The sequence below is a fragment of the Chelon labrosus genome (genome assembly GCF_963514085.1).
Source record: "Chelon labrosus genome assembly, chromosome: 6".
In the NCBI taxonomy this organism is placed as follows: Eukaryota; Metazoa; Chordata; class Actinopteri; order Mugiliformes; family Mugilidae; genus Chelon; species Chelon labrosus.
The window spans coordinates 8,062,011-8,085,560 of NC_140342.1; the positions used below are offsets into that span (position 1 = coordinate 8,062,011).

Below are 23,550 nucleotides of genomic sequence, written 5' to 3' on the forward strand. Positions count from 1 at the left end.
CTCTGAGCAGCACGTAGGCACGTCTGCCGAGGCGCCCTCTGACATACTAACAAGCGTACACTCACGTGTCAGCAGACGTGGTGCGCGCTACCCACACTGTGTATAGACCTTCTCAGATTTCCTTAACGTCATACATTTCGTGTATTTCTTTAGAGATGTTGCAAATTTTTATTCCGTATATATTAATCCTACATTTAGATTTCACCTCTAAACTAGTCTCCTCAGATGCATTTAGGTACAAAACAGGGCCTAAAAGGTTACAATATTATACAAATATACATGTTAGAGCAACAGGTTATCCATTATGCTTCACAAAGTATTTCAGATACTTACAATATTTTAAGGTAACTACTTCAGCAGTATTTTTTTAGACATTAATGTTTATCATTTACTTGAAGCTACATCATATATTCATTAATATCTTTTAGCTATTGCTCACCTTAAGCTGTTTCACTATTGTTCATCCATCACTTAAAGCCGTCTGAGCTGTACTCTTTTCACATAACATCTGGGCTACAGATACCACTGATCCTAAATCACTTTATGTGAGAAAAGAAAAACAAACATTTAAGTGTCTTTTTTTTTTCATCTTTCTAACACTCTGGAGTGGCTTGAGCCCGGGAACTAATAAACAAACTGTAAATAAAGTAATAAAAATAAGCTCCACCCCTGCCTGCAGAATCAGATATAGTCATTGTTTTCTGCTCAATGACTATTTCAGCTTTATCGTGCTGATGGTTGTAGCTTTTAAGCAGGATTTTAAAAGCAGTCATCAAGTATTTTCCCTGTTGTATACATGGGTACTTTTCCACATTGTCCTCTCCACTCACCATGTACACATTCCATACATGTGCACACATGCAGACAAACACCAGGGTCCCTTCCCAGAAGCTATCAAACAATCGCCACATTTTGCCTTAAGGACAAGCACAGCCACAACAGCCTTTCTTATCTGCATCCACCATCGTGTCCACAATGAGCAACGTGCAGCCAGGCCCACGTTTCAGGAGCCCGTTGCCGACACGGAGGGCAGCGTCTGAGGGTGTAGAACAGCTTGTCTGGCCCGGGCAGGGCGGAGGGGGAAATGCTGCGGCCTTATCGCTCCTTGTAATACGGTGCAGTTCAGTGGGCACAGAGGAAGCTGGGTCAGTGCTGGTAGACTGTGACGCTGTCAGATCCTTACTGGAATCCACAACAAAACAACAATGGGACTCTGACTAATCTCATCTCATGTGTGGTGACAGGTAACATAATAGTTTCACTACGATGAAAAATGGAAAAAGAACGGTGTCTTGTAGCACTGTTGAAAGCCGGCTCAGCATTTCTGTTTTCCAGGCAAACATCTATAGCGTTCAGGAAAAGCTGTCATGGAAACTTTAGCGCTGGTTCATCGTGAGGAAGTCTGGTAAGCCCGGCAGCAGGGTATTACTACAAAACAACACACTTATCTTTGAATCAGCAACATGATGTTTGATAAGTCAGGTACACAGCTGAAGCCTGCATTGTTTACTAATGCAAAATTACACGTCAAGCCGAATTTTTTTAGTTGTTTTTACATTTCATTGTGTGTCTTGGTGAAACCTGAACTGACCTCATGCACCAATAAACCAGATCAAGCCTCGCTGACGGCTCTTCGTGACCTTTGATACGATCTTAGGAGTTTACAGTGTGCATCAGTGAGAAGGTTTTATCACAACACTATAGATGTGGTATATATGATATTTTCATATTGCGTACGCACTCTCTTTCTTCCCCCACCTCGTTTCTTTTTTTTTCCCCTCTGCTGCATCGGTGCCACTGCTGAATGTCGAACATCACCTCCCACGCACAACTTTGACACGCCAGAGCACCACAGAGCCGCATGTGCTCCCTTCTCGCTCTCTCTCTGTCTGCCTCCCCTTGCCTTTGAGTCAAACGAGGATAAGTATTGATCTGGGCAATGCCGGCATGCGGATTGAACGTGATGTTGTTTACAGCTGATCTTGATCAGGATGGGAAATGAGGACGGTAGCTCGTGTGAAAAAAAAAAAAATAAAGTACTGAGCTCATACTGCACGTGAACGATCAATAATCACTTTCCATCTTTCCAGTCTGGTGTAGTGGTGTCACCACAGTTCATACGCAATGCAGGATATTTTCAACGTGTGTCTGTTGAAGTGCATGTGTCATCTCTCGGTATGCATGTGTTGTTGTTGTTTTTTTTTTCTTTAATGATAACAGTGTACCCTCGTGGGCCGCTGTCTCCCCACAGGGGTGTTCCCTTCCATGTCCCAACGATTCCCTGGCTGGCTGCATGCTGCTTAAAGAGCCCAGAGGAATCAGCACAAATGTCAGGCGGCTGCCATGTCCTTAAATGCATCATGATTAAATGTGATTTGACATGGACAAGTGCTCTAAGCACAAACCAGCATCCTGGAAGCATTCCCCACAACCTGTTTGTAAACCACCTGTTCTAACTAAACATTACAGTTCATTGATTTGGAGACATTCATTCAGGAGACACAATGTTGCTTTTAACACGCTGAATCCACGGCCGCCCTCCTTATATTTTAGATGTGTTTTGACATCCGTCTCTGGATTATATAACCGCGGCACGTTCTATGCATTCAGAGGTATTTGAGACGTTTGCATGCAAAGGCAAAGCCACACTCAGAGAAACAATAGCGTATCTGTGATGACTGCCACCTTGTTTGATAACTCGATGATTTGTGACATTTTCGGGGGGAAGGACGCATCCTGTTATTGTTCAAATCCTGCATTTTAGAACTACCGAGTGCATTCAACACACACACACACAGGAAGCTGAGTGCCTCCTCTGCTCTCTTCCAGATTCATCAAGAGAGCTGTCTTTTTGAGCTCCCTTCCTTACTCATCTGTCTCAGGCTCTCTGGGATGATCTCTGCCATCCAAACACACAGACACACGCCTGGGCTGCTATTGAATTATCCTGGAATGCCCCATATTACGCTGCAGTCCTCCCACACACTGCCCAGTTGACTTCAGTTCTTACTGTCAAGCAAACTAAAAACAAACAGCAGCTGGCCAGGAGAAACTCCAGGAAGACATTTGTTTTTATAAAGTGGATATGGAGAGAGCAGGTTTGTTTTGCTGGAAGTGGTTCTCTTCCTCTCTGCCTTGGCCCCAGGCCCCGGGCCCTTTTCATGGCCAGGCTGGCAGAGCGGTGGGAGGACATCGAGCGGCTGTCAACTGGATCCACTGGCAGTAAGAGCGTCCGGCCCAGCCCGGACCCAGACGGTTCACAGACGTTGCTGCCGGGGCCGGAGCGGGCCGCCTTTGCCCTGCTGACGTCAGTCAGCGACAGACCGCAAGACCTGTGTTAGATTTTCAAACAAACTCCCTGCCCATTGCTATGGCAGTACGGACCACCACCATGGAAAATGCACGAGAGAAAAACACTAGCCGCTGTCTGTGCCAGTGTTTACCATAAACAGCTGCCTGCTTTTTTTGCTGAATCCAAAGGAAGAGAAGGTTCAGGTTTCCTGTTGCCATCTAGACATACACAAACTCCAAAGAAAACAAAGCTCAGGTCAGAATGTAACCAATGACGGATTAATAATATATCACGCAAGGAATACATGCACTACATTTTAGGACATTTTAGACTGAAAAAAGGACCTCTTCACCAGTCTTTCTCAGCACCGGTCCACTAGCACTGCCAGTTTGGTCGTACCAGGTCATTTTCATAGCTATGTAATGAAGGCCTTTTAAAGGCCTGGTGACCTGATGAATATAACAAAAACCCAGCAGAGACTTAGAAAAGCAGAGCTCCGTCTGTCAGGAGAACAATGAGAATTTATCGACCATCGAGACTAGAAATCTTTGACAAAAACACTTGTCACACTGTCCTGTCACGACTGAGCATGTGCATCAGTCGCTCCAATCAGTAAATGTGTTACGTCTTCCTTGCTTTGTTTTGTTGAGGTTACACACAAGCTAAAATCTTTAAAAGCCATCTGTGGCGTCATGTTAATTTCACTTGGCATGTTCTCATGTTGAGCACGTATTTCAGATGTTTATCTGTTTGGGTCAAGGTGCTCACAGCCATGGGAGAGTGAATGCCCTGAGGGCTCAGCGCATAGCATCACTATCTCTGCCCTTCCTGTTTACATTGCTGGCTCAGTGTCCAGCAGCACTCAGCTCAAGTCAGAAAGAAGAGAAGTCACTGGCGTCGCTAAGGGGAAATGACCGAAGACCATGTCAAGTCTTGACTCTCTTCCTTCTTCGGGGAATTCTTGCTGCTTTTCCTCTCAGAGTTGCAAAACTGAAGGCCGGATGACGCAAGCAGAAAAATCACATCAGTCGCTATAATGCAGACGAATCAACCTCTAAACCTCAGTTTAGCTGAACTGTAAAACTGACTGCCCGTATATGCAAAGGATCGAGGAAGCTGAGATGTTTATGTTTGTGCACAACATCACCAGGGCGGAATGGGAATGGTCCCAACTTCATCATGTTGTGGTGTGGCTTTTGTAGAGCTCAGTAGAGAAGAAACAGAAGGGAGTGAGATTTAAAGAGCCTATAACAACAGAAGATCTTGGGTAAGCTCTTCCAGAAGCTTGGAACATCTGAAGTAGAAATTGTGGACAAGTGCACCTAATCCTGGGACAGTTTTAAAAGCACCTAACATTTAGTATTTATCTAGTTTACCACACATTTCACAAAGCTAACGCTAAAGTTAAAATTAGATGTAGCTGAGTTCTGTAAGTCATAAATTCATTTCCTTCTCCAAGCTGATGAAAAGAACTTCAGTGAAAGAAATGAAAAGAAGAAATGAAAGTGAACAGTTCTGATACTTTGTTCCCTGACGCAATTCAATAACACTCAGACCAGAGGATTCTGTTATACATGCCCATTTTAATAATCCGATAGAAAACATTTTGTTGAGCACAACATACGACATTTTACAATATACTGTGAGGAAAACACTGAAAAAATACATTTGAAACAATGCTATATATTTCAGCAAATATTCCTGCAGCTGTACAATGACCCGTCACCGTACACAATAATCTGCAGAGAGAGTCCAGCCTTTGTGATCAGCCAGGAACAAAAGCTTCTGCTAGGGCACCTCACGTGAGGTGTTGTTGGTTTAGTCTGTACAAACATTTCTGGCTGGAATTTCAACCATATATATATTTTTTTTTTAAACTGTCAAAAAATTGATCTGCATAACTTCATGTTATGGTCTCATAGCAAAATATTTCGCTAAATACAGACGAACCACCAGACGAGTTCCATCAATTTGTGGTAGTGCATATAAATAATAACAAATATACAGTGAATATTATCAATCACTATTATCATATACAAGGAAAATGTAATAAATACACTGTTACAAACAGCTTATGGGTCAACACAACACAGCTTGGTGCAACGAGATTGTGCGATTTTGTGACCACTGATATACACACACTCACACGCATTCACACACACACACACAAACACACTGGAGAAGAATGTCATGTCATGACACAAAATTGATCCCCCACTTATTATGACGGTTGCACCTTACAATGTGGTACCTTTAAGGTAGTGTTGGACTGATCCGCAACCAGCTGCAGAACGGTCGACATGTTCAAAGTGCTGCAATAAAAACTACAAGATACAATAGTTCAATCACTAACAGGTGTCTTTTTTTTTTTTTTTTTTAAATAAATAAAAAAAATTGTGCACACAGCCTTACAGCCATTCAAAGCTGAAAATGAGTCACGGTGTGAATTCAAGAGAATGGAATGCTTTTAACCGCAGCAGGTGTGTGTGAGTGAGAGCCAATGAAAGGGATTTTTTTTTCATGGCGGAAACAGTTCTTTTCCATTCCGGAAAAAACAATTAAAGAGGGATTTGAAATCTTTATCTCAGTTGATGTTGAAATTCTAGTTGTTGTTTGGCTTTTGTATGCCTCAGCTCTCCAGCAGATTCGGGGAACTTGTTGGAAGTTTTACTTGTCACACCAGTGACTCGTCAGGCAGCTGGTCAGACCTTTGAGAGGTGGCAGTGACTTCATCAAAGTGCTTTCTTTACGGGATCTTTGGAGGTTTTCTTAATGTTTTTGGCCTAAAAAATACAAAAAGTTTCTCCACTTACAGTGAATCTCATCAACAACCTATTTAATTGCTTATGTAATGAATTATTAGAAATAAAATACTGTACTTGTATAAATCAAATAAAATTAACTGGTTTTACACATGTGTTGTAATGTCATCTATAAATTACAGATGCTTTCCACGCTCTCTTCATTTTACAGCATGCCACAAAGTGCAAATTGTGCTGGGAAGTCCACTGATTTTAGAAATACATCCACTCAGCGCCTTTGTGAGTACAAGCTTATACTATTGCCAGAACATTAGGAAGACTGTGTGAGACAACTGCGTCTTTGCTGTAGAAAATTTAGCGCATGTTACAGCTACATGAATGTGTTCAATAAATTAGAAAACACTTTTAAAAAGACGGTCGTAAAAAAAAAAATAGGCACACTATGTTTTTTAGACAAGTGTTAAAAAAACACCTACATGGTAACAAATATCTTGCAGACCAGTAGTTTTGGTTGGACACTATCAGGTGGTATCCAGTCTTGACACAACACAGAGAATCTAAATGAACATAAAAAATGTCCTGAAGTGCAAGTTTTTACTTGTCCCAGTACATGGAATCAAACCACGTCCTTCACATTCTTTGTGTAAGGACCCAGATTCAGGCCTGTGTCTGCCGTCAGACAGTAGTCCCTTCTTTAAAGAACAGAGGCGACACTCTTCCAGCTCCCTTCTAGGGGGCTCAAAAACAAACTGCCACAGGGTTTCCAAGCCTCGTTTGCAGGGGTGCCCCACATTCAGTCAGGCCCTCTTAGCCAGGCAGCTCCACAGAGCCAGATTGCAGGATTGCTCTACTGCAACAAAATGAATTCGGCGAAATTGACTGCTCTCTAAGAACACCACCAGTGCGGCTATGTTTCCGCCGGAGAGCCGTCGTGTGCCGTCATTTCCACCTCGTCCTGATCAGAGGGATGTGCCACGTGGTCACATCCGTCAGCTGTGTCCATCATCCCGCTGTCTCTGTCTCCACCTTGTCCTCCCTGTTCCTCCAGCGTGAGTTCAAATTGAAATTTACTTGCTCCCTCCACATCTTCGTGCGGGCTTCCTTCTCCATCGCCGGTGTAGAAAGGAGGAGAAGGGCTTTGTGGTATCATGCTCTGGTACCAGTTCCTGTTGTCCTCCAAAGTGTCCAGGATGTCCTGGGCGTCGGGATGGACCAGGTCGGCCCATGTCTCCCACAGAGGGTGGACGATGTAATCAATGAAGCCGACCTAGAAGAGAGGCACAGGGATGATGTAAGTTAAAGTGAAAAATAACTAATAACTGAACGTTTCATTCCTGGAGCTGGATGTGTTCTTTACCTGAGTTCTCTCTACTGAGGCTGTGTGTTTGTCACACATGGGGCTGATCTCCATGCCCCTCTCCCTCTCTCTGTCTCCCTGGTGGAAGAACTCATCCATGATCCTGTCGGTCCACTGCCGGTACAGGTCCAGGGGCTTGGTGGGGTTGCTCAGGTCTGCACAGTGAACCATGTTACGCAGAACCTGCCGAGAAATCAACAGTTTAATATCATGTTTCTCTCACTTGCATATGAAATTATATTGTGTGTAATAGCACGCCTCTTACCTGCATTCTGTCTGTGTAATTGTCTAGCAGCAGGACACCAGAGCTGGTCACCTTCTTGGTTTCCACCATGGTTTTCAGATCAGCCAGCAGACTCATGTGCTTAGACATGTCAGTTGCCAAAACCTGGAAGACAGAAAGACATTCAGAAATGAGGCAAGAATTCATTTAGGAAATTAAGGCAAGGGAGAAAGCTTTCAAGACCAGACATTTCCTCACCATGTCTATGACCATCCTCCGGAGCGTCTGCCTCTGCTTCTTGGTGAGGTTTTGGAAGATGTCGCAGTTGTCTTCCTGCAGCAGTTTGAAACCCACAGCCAGGTGGTGATTCTCCAGCACTGACTCATCGTTGTACATCAGAGCCAGCTCGGAGTCTAAATGCAAAGGAGGGAGAGGGAAATGACAGGAAGAGAGAAATTAAATAGGACTCTGGGTTCTTTAACTCAAGTCATGTAACTATGGTAACCATTCAGTGTCCTTAAAAACCCGTGTCTGTTTCCTGAGGAGACAGATCCCATTAAACCGTGCAAATGTTTTTGCCTGTTTTGGTAAATGTATACTAAATAAATGTTGTTGACTCTTCTAATGGACTTCTGAGTGCAAAAGAAGACTTACTGGTGTTGATGAGGAACTGGTTGGACACTCCTGGGTGGTCGACGTCGTGAATGGCCGCAGCGAAAATGGCTGCCAGGATCTCTAGATCAGTGAAGACTGCCTGTGTTTGAAGAGAAAATAAAAAAGAGATGAGCCTTCCCATTGAAAGAAACTGGCCAAACAAGGTAAGGTATTACACAGTGGCGTGAAGATGACTCTTCCATTTGTCATATTCACTGGCATGCACTGTGATCACTAAATTAATAAACTGCTTGAGAAAAAAGGTGTGGGCAATGATGCCACGTTTTAATGGTGTCAGGTGTTGAGCGGAAAACCGGAACTTAATTTGTTGAACAACTAATGAAAGCCAACAAATGTAACTATCTCAGACTTTGTTACAGAAAGCTGTGAAATTCTTTAGGGTCATTATGAGAAAAACAACAGGTAATTGTCAGCTGAACAGTTGGATGTGAAGAATATTGTGTCAGCAAGGAAGCAGAATGTCGATATAGACAGATTTTAAGTGACTTACATCCAGGGCGGGCGTGGAGAGGAGGATGTGCATGGACTGGGCTACGTCTGCAGCGTGCAGGCTGTTGTGGTAGGCCACGTCGGAGTGGTAGTGGCCCTCCAGGGTCAGCATGAACGTCACAAAGGTGTCCGTTGGAATCTTGAACGTCCTCATCAGGTCTCGCTCCTGCATGCGACACAGAGGAAGAAAATTAGAAACAGAGGACCTTAACAACCTCGACTGTAGATGTTAGAACATGTTTTCAAACATATTTTAAGTGTGGATCCATTCAGTATCTAACCTCAAATTTAATGTTTAAACCAAATTGTGACTCGTATACTAGAGAAAAGGCTGAAAAATTAAAACATTTTGCTCTCTTGTCAACATGATTCACAGCTAGCAATCAATTTGAACTGCTAATGATCCCCTAGCAGATGTTCCTGTAATGATCCAAACAGCTCAACACAGAACATACTGTACACACTGACACGGGCTGTGCCTCGTGCCGTCTCTACTCGTGTGTGTACGCTTTCACACTTTTATTTTTTTTGAGCTCTTTCTGACTTAATGAGGGGATGGAAGTGGAAGACGGAAGAGGATGAAGCAGCGAGGATACAGACCTGAAAGATGGTGTACATGATGCACGTGAGCGGCCGGTTGTGGGAATGCTCTGCGATTTTGAAGATATTCAGTCCCCATTTGTTGATGTCTTCCAAGTCCTGTGAGAGAGGTCAGAGTTTAAGGGTTTCAGCCAGAGAGACGCCAGACATCACACAGGTTTTATCTTATTTTTAATTTTTTTTGGCTGTGCAATTTGTCCACCAATTACCTTCGACAGCAATTCCTCCTGGTCCGTCTTGACCCCAAAGCGACTTGAGGAGCTCCCAGAGATGCTGGACGTATGGCTGACCTTTCTCACGCCGCTGATCTGTGTCATCATACCACTCTGCAGCAGCTGTTGCTGCTGCTGGCCCTGCCTCCGCTTCCTTTCCCTTGACTTTGGTACTGGACATGGCAGCTCCAACTCATTCTGTTTGTCTGCAGAGAATAGAAATAAAAGGTAGAGAGAATAAAAAGATTAAAAAAGGTGGTTTTCAGCTCAGTTTCTAAGGGTTTTTGCACAGATTTTGTGGCTCTTGTGTTGCAACTATACCGAGTACACAAAGTAAGTTTAAATAAAGAAAAAAAATATTATTTCACGCAACATGCATTGACAATGTCATAATAACATACAGGACCAAGAAGTCCTCCTGATGTTGTGACAATTGGACAGTGTTCCAGTGACCCGTTCATTCTGTGAAACTGAGCCATGTTGTAATAACAGTTCAACGAATCGTGGAAAGATGGCTCACGTTACGCTGAACTGTTTGGATGAGGAACTGCGGGTTCTTCTGGTGCATGTGATTCAACTTATCCGGTAGCTGAGTGACATTTCTCATATGCCGTACGCAGTCGAAAGTGTTGTCTCTCTGAGTGCGCAATTGCGGTGCACCTCATGCTCCGCAGTGAGAAAAAAAATAAATATCTCAGCTGCATCCTCCTCAAAGCGCAGGAAAATGATCTCTCTACACTTGACAGGTGTTAGCTGCAATGCAGATAACAAACTAAGCTTCAAAGATAAAGTGCGGCGCGCTGTTGTGTTTGTCTCTCAAAGCCCATCTATCACGCCTTTTTTTCTTGAGTTTTATGTTTTATGTTTAGGAGTTAGGCTTAGTTCCTACGAGGCATGGAGGTGTGTTTATTAGCAAGAGCAGAACATCAGCCCTGATGAACTGTCTGTACGCTGGTAGTGATTTGGTAAAAGGAATATCTGAGGAGTAGGCTGCTTGGCTGTTTGCAGGACAGGAAAACTGGCTGACTGGCTGTGAGTCACGAATTGCTGCCGGGCATTCGAAAGACAAGGAAACGCTGGCATTCTCTTGATGAATAATGCAGGATTTATCTGGACCTGATGGCACTGTATGTGCCCAAACATTCTCCCTCTCCCCGACTTACTGCTCCTGATATCTCCTGAGGAAAGCCTTCCCTGAATGCAATGCCCTCCCTCCTTCCTTAACACAATTCTGCAGTCAGTGCGAGGGGACTCTCTCCTCCAGACCAGATCAGACTGGATTGAAAGCAGTGGCGCACACCATCTAGGAGTTTCTCGACTACTTAGCAAATGCTTTGGGTAACCTCGCAACCTCTGTCACACACAGTCTGTTATCCCACTTATCATCCTCTTATGTAGCACAATTTGTCTACAGTCTACTTCAGGGTGTGTTTGCGTTTGTGAATACATGCTGCAGAGCTCACCTAGGAATGTGTTGGAGATGTACTCTGACACTTGGTTGCCAGAGCGACTCATCTCAGACAGGTGGCTAAGCTCCCGGTTCAGCATCCTCTTGAACTGGAAGCAAACAGATAAAACATAGATGATTGCATGATTTATACAAAGAAATACACATCCATTAAATCACTTTACTCCTGTTTCCGAGCAGAGAAAATAAAGCATTTCCTGTTATTTTCCACTGGAACATGTCCCATGGGAACATGGCCTCTGTTTTTTATGCGCCATATAAGGTCTGTGTTTATGTCTCGCTGGTCCTGGTTTGAATTAGCCACCAAGACCCTTCCCTGCTTGGCATTTCAAAAATCAACAAATAGAACATAATCTACAAAATACTGTGTGCTAATCTTTATGAATCATTTTTGCAAGGAAATGAAATGTCGTATGCAAAAACTGAGCAATAATGACAAAATCATTTTGACGTATCACATGCAAGAGTGTAAACGCAGTATAACCAAATCAGCGTCAGAAATATAAGACACATTCCCATCTGCAGGGAAAAGACATGACCACAGAGTTTGTGCACACAGACACACAGCCACATCAAAGGAAAGTCTCCACACCTTGATGTATCCCCAGGACACAGAGAACAGGTAGTTGGCCTCAGGCATGGTGCTGAACTGTGCTGAGCCCCTGGTGCTCCCCAGCAGAAGCAGTGAGCGCTCCTCTCTGAGTGGACCACCAAGGCTGAGCTCAGCGTTACAGCCTGAAGCTCAAATTTGCCACCAAATCACCGGTTTGTAGCGGTCGACTCCTTTTAAAAACGCCCCAGCTGGAGTCTTTGGAGAGGGGCAGCGGCGGACCCCTACATCCCCAGGCAAACGCGCCTCCTCCTAGCATCGCCCATCATTTTTAATCAGCGCAAGCCGCTGGCGAGCGTGATGGAATTCCCCTGGATGCAATCAATATTCCCTTTTCTTTTCCTTGTTTTTTGTCGCCTTTGTCCGTCTCTAAACTCTTGCCTCCTCCTGCCACCATCCAAATGTTATCCACTGACGTGCAGGGGGGAAATCCAGTCTTCCCAAGCCCAGATCGAGCAAGGCAGGGAGGAAAGGCAGGCTATACGACAGAGGGAGCGAAGGAAAAGAGGGACAGAAAAAGACGGGGAGAGGAAGAGGGGGTTGCGCTCTAGCTGTAGAGAGTCCCCTGTGGCAGACAGACTAGTAGAGTCTGTCTCTCTCTCGCTCTCTCTCTCTCTCTCTCTCTGCCTCCCACCGTGGCTGAACACTGAGCCATACACAGCACTGCAGAAAATGAGAGCTTGGAGAATCCCCCACATATTCTCTCTTTCTAGCCACTTCTCTCTGTAGCTCTTTGCCCACTCCCACTAATTCTATCACCCCCCCACTTATGTCTCCCTCCCTTCCTGAAAAGCTCCCCCATGCTCAGTAATGCAGAACAGATGCAATGCATACTGCGCAATGTGAGGCTTCAAAGAATCAGAACATTTATCACAAGTGAGGAGACACAGGGTATTAATTTACTAGAATTGGTTTGAGTCTCATTTTTAAATCAAAGACCACGGGCAGCTGTCCATGTAGTTCAGTCCATAATTCTTATGTTTCACTTCAGAGACCTGCACTTGATATCAGTTACTAAGAACAGCAAGCTTCCTGTCTCACTGCAGCAGTTTTCTGCATTTAAAACTTAAAGAAGCAGGATGGAAGACAGGCAGATGAGAGCTTTTGGTCTGCAGCCCACCACAGTACCACCGACTGCATGGCAACCTAAACGCCATGGCAACAGAGTCACATGACCCCCTCTGTCGTTCTATCGGTGGTCCCCACTCTGTGCACGCTGCACCACATCACAAACATAGACACGCAGGCATGCACAACTGCACACCAGAGAAGCTGTAGAAAGACAAAACTAGCCTACACATTTTACAAACGCAGAGATTGTTACTGTGCAGCAGCACACAGATTTGGACCACAGATGCAGAGAAATGTAAATGCAAAATTCCGCTAAAATATAACATGAATAAAGTATAAGAACCGTGCAATCAATACTAAATGTGCTTTTCTCTTTTAATCAAGAACTGTAGGAAAAAACTGCCACTATGCATTTTGCCAGGGCTTTTCTTCATTGTTACAATGGTGTGTTTCCTCCTCATTGTGAACCAGACACTTTGGTCTCCACAGCTGTCCAATAGCTGTCGAGCAGACAGCTAATATCTACTTGACTGTGAAATTCGAATACTACTTTCAAAGCACTGGCTGCACTCAAAACCCAGACTGCCAGAGGCAAGTCCATAAAAATCAAAGAGAGCTCGTAAGGACATAACATTGTACTTGGAATCAGTCGGCTATATTCAGTTCAAAGGGAACTTGTGATTGATTCTTTAAAGCAGTGGAAAAGTATGGATTTGAGTGACCTCTAGAAAATCAATTAGGCTGAGTTGCATGTCAGTCACCCAGGGTCATGTAGTTCAGCTAAAACACACAGAGAACACTCATGGTGAGGAGACCATGAGTGTGCTCACTTGAATACATTGCTCAATGCATGAGATTAACTCATACATCCTTTTACGTTAGCAAAGAGTTACATTCTGAACAAACCGTTGACTTGGGTAACCGAGAGAAGTTTCTTAATCTCTACTAAAAGAACTTGTGGTTCATTTCTCAGAATCGTGTGAGCCACTGCCTAACACAGTTTGAATATTCAAATAACTGCATACTAGAGCCACTGTACAGTGCAAAAGCTGCAAGCCAAAATACTGTTAACAGCAACAGTTAACCTAAAATTAAAACTAAAAGTGTTCAAAAACATTTTTAAATCCACCACCATACAGTGAGCTTTGTCTCACTGACCTGGATTATAAAAGAACCATGTAAAACAAGGCAGAAAACTCTCAGTATAATTATGACAAAAGCATAAAACAATAATAATATTAATACTGATGTTGTCTAAAGACATGTACTAATTTAAATAAATCAAATAAATGAATCTGTTCTTGAATTACACGTCTCCATATGGCAGTTCTTAGTCCCACACATTGTGCGCCGCTACAAAACTAACTCACCTTTTTCCAACTTGAAAGCATCTCAAAGTTTTTCTTCTGCTTTTCAGAACAACATAATCCCATTGTCACTTAAGAAAAACCAAACACAGCGCGAAAGAAATCCTGTAAAAGTCGGTGAGCGATAACTCTGTTTAGCGTGTCTTAGAGTCTGGCTGCTTCCTCTCTCTATTCTCTTTTCTGAAGTGGCGACAGGCAGGAAACATATAGTGATAAAGCTGACTTGACTGACTGGCCTACACAGTCTAACGAGAGATTGATGGCTCCTCCCTCCAACACAGGCCCGAGCATGTGTCCCCACCTACTTCCCTTTTCTTGATAGAGTAATTCACTGAGGTCATTTACTGGTAGACATCCTGCTTCCTAACTTGGCCTCAGGCACCAAACTACTGACATACTTGAGATCATCACTGAAAAGTCCCTGATAACAAGTTTAGCAGGCAGCTGTGCTGACATATTGTGGCGGAAAAATTCCTAATGACACATATTCCTTAGGGAAAAGTGTCTTACCAAAAAAAGTCTGCCATGACGTTTTACCAGAGCAGTGATACAAAAGGGATTTCACAGGAACAGCTTGAAATCACAAGCAATACTGCAGCTCTGTAATCTAACAAAGCCCAGAGTGAGCCAATGCTGCCTCTGTCCCGTGTGTGGCCGTTTACAGTGTCAACACGCTGTGGTTGATACCCAGCAAGTTTTCACAGTTTAGTAACATTAAAAAGACACATTTCCTAGAAGGTGTTGATATAATGCAGGGAAGAATAGGGTTACAGTGAAAACATATTTTTATGTTTTCTCAGTATGCCTTATTTTCCATGATGAATGAACAGAAGGTTAGAGAGGTAAGAGTTTTTAATTACGATTAGGCACCATAACCACCACTGCAGCTTGTCTGATCTCCTCGCCACTCTTTCAGTCAAATGGAATCGCAGCACTATAATTTAATGTCCATTACGCCTGCTACAGCTACAGACCCACCGCTACATCTGTTTCAATAATTTTGTCATTCTTTCCCCTCTGAAGACGGCGGCGCTTCGAAGTTGAAGTGACCACACGTGAGTTAAAATTTCCTACTCGCTTGTGTTCTGCACGGGGGCTCGCTTGCACGCTAACCCGCAAAGCACTAAACTCCTCTAACTGGATTCAGATGGCAGTGTTTGTCCAAGGCCGTCACCAGCATCAGCATGGAAGTGTGGCGAGGCTAATGATAGTGAGGGGTAGGGAAGCAGCTCCCCACTCTGAGGTCACAGCGACCAGGCTGGTGGTCAACAGGGTGTGTGGTCCTGTAGCCTCGGACACACCTGTGCCCTTGGACACTGAAAATGGAGACACCCTGGGTTTGATTGCGGGTTCAGTTACATCCTCCGGTTCAGAAAAGAAGCAGGCTCTTTGTAATAACTCTTGGCAAACGCAGGCAAAAGCCTTCAGATGCTGCATTAATGGTGTAATGACTGTATCATAAAAGCAAACTGTACAGTTGCACAACAGTCGAGCACACTGATGAAACTAGACTTTAACGTCAAATTGTTGACCTCCACACTTTGGAAAACAGCATTGATCAACAATGGTACTGGGTCATATTGGTATCAATTTGTTCCTGGCCAGCATGACCAGGCAGCTGTGCTCCTGCGGACCTAAAGGACCTTGTGCCCATTGTCTTGCCAGTTGCACTGACGTAGTTGTCTGTAAGGTCTAAACCTGCCTCGTCAAAGCATCACTATTGTCGTCTGGTAACCAGGGAGCAGAAAAGAGGAGGCAGCACGGGGGGCGCAGGAAATAAAGAGACAGGAAACTCGTGTCATGGTCACGGTCACCCATCACAGTCTGACAACACCCCTCCCCATCCCGATCCTCCCTCAGACCACAGTGTAGAATACAGACGGAAATGGACAACACCACCCTGGGTGTTTATAATCTGATGTCGCCGTACAGTCTCCACTGTCTGCAGGGAGGCTGAGTAATGGTGTGCAGTGTACAAATCATATGCGCACAAAGAAATGCTAGTGTGCATCAGAGCAAAGGGAAGTAATTAGGTCTAAACAGCTGCTTTGTGTAGACACCAAGAACCACGATGAGTTTATTTAGGTTCAGTTAAAACAAACAGGAAGGCTGAACTTTCTTTTTTTTAATTTAAAATAAAATGCTGGATTTAGTAGGTCATGCCAAATGATGAGAATGAGTTCTTTATCTTTTCAGTCAAGCAGGCAGGAAGCGTGCATTAATTTTGTGCAGACATCCATGGTTCCTTGAATTCAAGCATCTTAATAGGAACATTATGAGCACAACATAATATATTAAAATCACTGAACAACTATGGATAGCCATGAACTTTGGTATAAACATGTTTGTCCCACCAGTATGATGATCTCATAACCTTTCATCAGGATTCATCATCAAAACTAAAAATGTAACTGGTCTATGACTAAATACATGCCAAACCTAGGGCCCTCCCATCAACCACAGCTGTACTTTATATTTAATTCTGATTAGAAAATATTAGCATGCTAACATGCTAAGATGGTAAGCGTTTTATTACATTGTTGACTGCAGTGTTTAGCTCAAAGCACAACCGTGCCTAAGCACAGCCACTGGTGGTTCTTAAGTCTATAAATATTACAATTAGACTTCAGTAACTAGCAGGAGAGCACTTCATCATGTAACCTTGATTCTGAGGGAGCTAAATACTGAAGGGATTACACTGTAAGGCTTCTTTAGTACCACTTGTCCGGTAGCAGTAAATTCATGGCGTTGGGCCTCCCAACATTTGTGTTGGAACTTCTTGTTTCCTGACATGCCAGCAGACAAAAGCCTGCTGATGCTGCATTAATGTAAAAACTGTATTTAATAATAATTCTGCAATAAGCATAGTTTGGTGGACCATTTAATTGTCTTTGGATCCCTGTACAATTTCACAACAATCTAGTGCACTGCTTCATCCACAGATGCAAGAATATGCAACATAAAGGAACAAATTGAGTGTTTTCAATTGGCCTGTCTTGGCAACACATAGAACAATAAGGACCCACAAAATGTAGGTGTCATCATCAATAAATATGAACTGATGTCAAGTCAGCTGAAACTTCTTCTAACCAGTCTTAATTCTCTCTGTAAATCTTAAAACTGTTCTGTCTGGATAAAGCGATGTCAGTTAAACAAGACTTCAGTTGAGAAAGTGGACCAGTGCCCTACTGAACTAAACATTATGACAGAGTGAATATACACAATACACTAACCTGAACAACAAATGCATCTGTCTGCAGTTTAAGTCATACTGTATGTACGTCCACAGCCCAGCCCGGTTGTATAACACGGAAAAGGAACGGAAATTCAGGCAGCGCAACCCTTTCCAAGGAACACAATCAATTATGCTATTCAAAGACACCAGGAACTCAGAAGTCTGGTATGCAAAACTAACACTATCCAAACTTTTTTAACAAGATCTATCAAACATTATCATAGTTCTGACTTTGTAAGTGCGTCACTGTGGCTAAAAGCAATTTACATTTTGCATACACAATGCAAATGGGCAACCACGCTGCAACATGTCATAAGTCAGTCAAGTCATCACCACAAGGTCAGTCCTAAGACCATAATAATTTCTTTAATACTGTAAATGATCATCTTTGATCTAAATCTTGTTTTAATTTTGGCTTGGCAGATATGAGGCTATAGTGGCTGTGTTTGTGGGAGGTTGCATAGGGATCGCTGTTTCAGTGGACACAACAGACTGACACAAAGACACACAAGTACTCATTGTGTAATAGTTCCTATTATCTCCAAACCTGACACATTAGAAACATGATTTTTACCAGATAACCACCCTGTACATGATGACCCTGAAACTAATTGTTACAAATAAAAAGGTAAAATGTTTTGTTTGAGATAATATCCCATCAGTTTTTTTTGTGATTTACAGCATTTGATTCCACAAATGTAATTTAAAAATAATTTAAATTGTCCTACCTTATTGGAAGCCATGTCGCTGACAGACCGGTAGGTCTGTATGGTCTCCAGCTGGTCCAGACACCAGTCCAGCTCCTCCATGGTCTCCATAGCCAGCTTCTGGTAGGACTCATCTGCCAACAGACACATGGACATGTAACCAGGCCCAAGAGGATCCATGTCCATACTAGAGCCCCCTGATACCATGTGTGGCGGACCAAGGGTCCCAGAGTGGCTTGATCGTATGGAGGACTGGCATGCAGGACATCCGGAAGACGCAGAGGAAGAGGGGGAGGTGTGCACACAGAACTCCTTCATCTTGTTACGCTCCACCACCTCAGAAACTTCAAGGAAGTTGTATTCCCCAACAAACAGAGGTTAGAGTTGCTGTTTGCCAACTCTCTCTCTCTCTTTCTCTGTGGCTTCTTTCTCTGCGTAAGCCCCTCTTTCCCTCGCTCTTGTGCGCTTTGCAACCCCCCTCCCACTCTATCTGGTTCCCCCACCTCCTCTCAAACTCTCTCATTAACTTATCCCCCTCTCAGTATCACTCGAGTGCAAACTAGGCAGTCTGCTGCCTCCTGCTGTTGTCTTCTATGACCCCCGACCATTTAAACACATACAAATAGTGCATTCATACAGTTACAGTACAAAACCCTACCACCTTAAAACAATGTCTTGGTGAAAGAGACGCACCTGGGTTTGCTTTTTAATACTTCCTTCTTTATGTTCTCAGCCAAACTCAGCACCTTTGCGCTATTTAATTTATTGGAACTATGTGGATACGAAGAGAAAGTGCACTTATTCACTGCTGCAACTCCCTCCAGTCCCGGTGACTTCCTTTCTGAAACATGCAGACCACTTCAAGGCTGTGCTCTGCTGAACTGCAGCAGCTCAGACCACACCACCATGCTTCACAAACTGGCTCTCTCCTCTCTGAACCTCTCTGAGGGAGGAAAAAAATTATATCAAACACCAAACTTTGTGTTTGCACAAGCAACACGAGAGGCAAATTTTGACTCCCTGAATTGGGGGGAAGCCAGCCCAGGGCCTCACTCTGTGCCAAAGAAACCAAAGCACTTCCTCTTTGGCCCTGAACTCACACAAAATGTGGAGCGGAATTACTAAATGGTGGAGTGACTACTGCGGAGAATCCTAGATGTCATCTGATTAAGTAGCTCTGTCGTTAGGAGCTATGACTCACATGTGGTAGAGACGCACCATTTACAAGGAAAAGGGTGGTTTAAAAGAAATTCACTGAGTTAAGGAAACACAAGGAAACAAATCAAAAACCATCATACTCTGATATTCCAAAGAGAATGGTGAATCAGCAAAGTTCTTCCTGGAGCTGAACGCATCTGGATCTCCCCACCATCCTTTTTCTATGGAAAAGACTGATCTCTACTTCACAGGGCTTCACACATGGAAGAAATTTACCCCATATGCTTAGCACAACAGGACAGCCAGCATGCTGCTCCCCAATTTACGTCAATATAGTGGATCAAAGCGCTTCAAAGCCCAGTGATTGCGTACAGAGTTTGAACCACCGGCGTTTAACAAAGCACTTGAATAAAACCTCAAACGATGTCGTGTAGCTAAAGAAACTTTCCACCACTGAAGGTTATCAGAACAACATAATGACAATGTCTCTTCTGAATCACAAAAGAAAGTGGCGTGCACGTTGTTTAAAGTTATCCACATGTTACAAAAGCGTGACTGCTAGGTCTAGCCTTATTCCTTAAGTTGATCTCCAGGTTTTAAAACAGCCTTGGCTACAAGATATAACTAGATGCCAAGTTTTGTGGTCCAAACTATTCACAGGATCCAATGGCACCCAAGCTGTGCAAAAGGCACCGGCACGGAGCACAAAGTATAACATCAAAGCAGTTTATGCACAAGGCGGTGAGCTGTTGAAACCGGGTATACGCCAACGTGTGGCTGTCTTGGGCTATAGGGGCAGGAATAGTGCCAAGAAGGTGTGACCACATCCTGTCCCCATTCCTTCCGATGAGGGCATGTACAGACTGCAGACATTTGAAGAGGGCAGTCGGGAAACATCAAAGGTTTGGATCATCCTCATTGCCAGTATGGTTAGGATTCAGGTCATATTAAAGCTGGCGACTGAATCATAGACTCAGTCCAGAGTCATGAGAGTAAAAGACTAAGATGTAAACTGCAGAAGAAAACTATGCTGGTTTTAGATTATGGTTTCAAACCCCTTGGTTTCAGCGAGACAACACTTAAATCATCTGTTTGTTTTACTAAAAGTGATAAAACTTTTTGAAAGCCTGGAGCAACGCGCCTCTAACTTGAGTCACAGAATAATCATATTTGTGAGTCGACGTTGAAGATCAAACAAAGTTATGCACACGCACACAGTATGAGCAGAGTGTGCTGAACCCATCATCACCTTTGGTTGATCATAAATACAGTGCTAAATGGGCTGACATTTCACAATGTCACCAGTCAAAGGTGGTGTGACGCACTTTCAGTCTGAAAAACCGGCTCCCAGACAGAGTGTGAGGTACTTTTCCAGCTTGTTTTTTTAGTGGAAGTCTTTTTTCTCTTAGTGAGTCCTGATGCTTTGGCCATATGCTGGAGGCTGCAGAGAGGACAACAGACCTCAGTGTGCAGACAGACCCCGTCTGCCTCCCCCTCTCCCTCTATCTCTCTCCCCTGTAGGACCACAAACCAGCTTCTGTAAGAGCCATCAACTGCAACTAACGGCCAGGGCTGGGACCAAACCTCCATTCCTGCCGAGACACCTTCCACTTACATCCACCTCACACTGCCCCTCTCTGTGTTCTCAAACTACCCCAAAAACCTGTTTCCCTCGCTGTCTGGCTGAAGCTTGGTTTGCACAACTGCACTGTCTCATCTCTCAGACCAACTATAGCCTATGATGGACAAAGTATATCCTGTTCATATCCTTTACTCAAGTAAAAGCAGTAATATGACAAAAAATGTATCTGAGTATTAAAAGGGTTTATTTGTGTTAAAGGTATGGCATTGAGAAGCATTTTGAATTTTAGCTACTTTAGTTACTGTTCAGTAATTCAAGCTATAATAACATGAAGAAACCTAAGTTAACCTATATACCAGTGCCTCAAAGTTGTGCTTTTGTCTTGAGTGAATCTACTTTGTCACTTTGTACAATGATTTTACACAAGTTCCTTACAGGCTTGACGGAAACTTTTTTATGTAGTATGAATTTTCATGGCAAAGACGACTTTATTACATGACTAATATGGATGAAGCCGTGTTCAGTCATGCTAATTTGACTCGTCAGGGAATAAAGACCCCAGTAACAATTGAGCGTCTGTGAAAAAGCCTTGAGTCACCACCATCGGCTGAAACGCAAACACCTCAGAGCTATCTGCATGTACGCAAACAGACACATTCCTCGTTTTGACCTCACCACATCATGAAGGAGAGGGGCACACTCTTGACACCGGTACAAGCACGTACTAGCTTTTGTTTGTGTCTGACTCTACACTACACGTGGAGCCGAGAAGGGGCAGCAATGATTCATCTCTGTATCATCTCTGTAACGTCGATGTACGTCAGTTAATTCAGAAGTAGAGGCAAAGACAAAGGGACTTTGACCGAGACTGTGAGAGAGAAAAGAAAACAACAAGCACACAAAAAGTCTTAATATGCTAGAGAGGTGATCTATATAGGTTAGCTGCCAAGTCAGTACATATATGGTAGGAAAATACATAAACATGTTCAATTTGATCACCGTCTAGCCGACAACAAATTTAACAGTTTAGCATTTTGTTTTATACATACACTGTTGTACATAAAGCAAGTTATCAAAAGTAAATGTTTCCATTTTGTCTACATTATTTTATTTAAACAGAATAGATGGATAATGCATTAATATATACACATGGAGTGTTGTTTTGGAGTCCGTAAGTGACATATGACTTTTTTATTAGTGAAGAAGTAAATTAATAAAAATAATCAAATAAATTAAATTCATATTTGTGCATCATGTAAACTAACTTTGTAATAATTTTTTTGTTGGCTTACTTTTCTCTTAAATTGGTTACCCATGGCTTATTTTAGAGTGTATAATTTACATCTCATCGAATCTTAAAAGCTTTTATCAGATGATGAAAAAAAAAATAAAAAATGGGTCACAGTCCCAGAATCAGTTCTTTGCTTCCCATTTACCTAATGATACCACAATTAAAAGTAACAGCATATACAGGGTGTGTTATTTTGATACCTATTATATGAGACAGACTTTGGTGTCATGTTATTCGTGTACTGTCACTGTTAAAGCAACAAAAAGCTTCAAGTCTGAAAAGCTATGCTGTGTTGGACATTTACAGTAGGTCCAACCCTGAAACCATATACCACTCTTTGTCTTGTCTCACAAACAGCCCTCACTGATCGCATCTCTTCATAGTTTACAACTGTGGCATAATCTCACCACCTATCAAAACAAAAGCCTTCAAACACACACACACACCTCATCAGGGCCTGTTTGACAGCTCCTTCACAATGCTCCATGGAGCTGTGTTGGCCCAGGCCAGCTTGAGGGATGGGCCACAGAGAGGTTTATGACTCTGCTGACGTCAATGACATAATTCAAATACTTAACCAGGCTGCACGCTTCCAGCCCGCCGGATCCTCTCCTCTGGCTGCAGGCCTGGAAAACCTGAAATGGATTCCTGCTGTGGAGCAGAGTAGCCACTAGTCTGAAAACGACAGCTCAGATTTGCGCTGGCTGTTAGTTTGTGATCAGCTATCTGTCTGTGTCCATCCATCTGTTGGTTCATTATTTTAAACACGAAGGTGTAAATGTCATCAATTGACAGTGGACAGCGGGGACCCAAGGCGTCTGTAAAAACCATAACACGACAAAATTTGCGTCTGTTAAAACCTTGCAACAAATCACTACACTGCAAGAGGTTAAATCAGATTGTATCCAGCTGAAATATTAAAACTTACAACATTACCGTTTGTGCTTTGTCTTGTGTGTACGTGCAGTATATGCACAACTGCACACATGCAAGTGCAGATTAGTTATAAATAACACCAGCTTCTTCTTTAATCTATCAGAATAATCAGTTCCAGCTATATCTTTCAATACTTCTCTTTCAGGAAGTGTTTACAAGCAGAGACGAAGAATGATTGAGTAAGGCTTATTGTGTGGGGCCCCACGCCCTGGCCATTTTACGCACAAAGTCACGTGTCGTTTTAAGGCAAAGAATGTGTTTGTCTCAATGTAGCTGTCAGCTGTGCTTAACAAATTTTTTCACTGTTTGAAATCCACGTGATTCATGGGAACTGGCAAACGGACCAGGTATCTGATATATCTATATTGTGAAAGACCAGAAAGTTTTTAACAACGATGCTGACGACAAATTTGAGTAATGAATCATAAAAACATAATAGTGCACATATACCGATTTTACCCTTGATTAATTCATTTTAACAAGAGCAGCCATAAATATATGTCTGCAAACAAAGA

The 23,550-nt window shown here is 43.2% G+C and overlaps 1 protein-coding gene across 1 annotated transcript in view; it reads right to left on the reverse strand.

Annotated features, from left to right (window-relative positions):
• Positions 1–4,332: 4,332 nt before the first annotated feature.
• LOC311489092 (3',5'-cyclic-AMP phosphodiesterase 4B-like) overlaps positions 4,333–23,550 on the reverse strand; it is a 34,577-nt gene continuing 15,359 nt past the window's right edge. Inside the window, exons 7-16 of the mRNA XM_084546006.1 lie at positions 18,090–18,202; positions 11,074–11,167; positions 9,608–9,816; positions 9,399–9,497; positions 8,800–8,964; positions 8,289–8,388; positions 7,893–8,047; positions 7,677–7,799; positions 7,412–7,594; positions 4,333–7,321 (exon numbers count right to left, since the gene is read on the reverse strand). Coding sequence (XP_084402132.1) covers positions 6,962–7,321; positions 7,412–7,594; positions 7,677–7,799; positions 7,893–8,047; positions 8,289–8,388; positions 8,800–8,964; positions 9,399–9,497; positions 9,608–9,816; positions 11,074–11,167; positions 18,090–18,202 — 1,601 coding nt within the window. The 3' untranslated portion in view covers positions 4,333–6,961. The remainder of the gene's footprint in view (positions 7,322–7,411; positions 7,595–7,676; positions 7,800–7,892; positions 8,048–8,288; positions 8,389–8,799; positions 8,965–9,398; positions 9,498–9,607; positions 9,817–11,073; positions 11,168–18,089; positions 18,203–23,550) is intronic.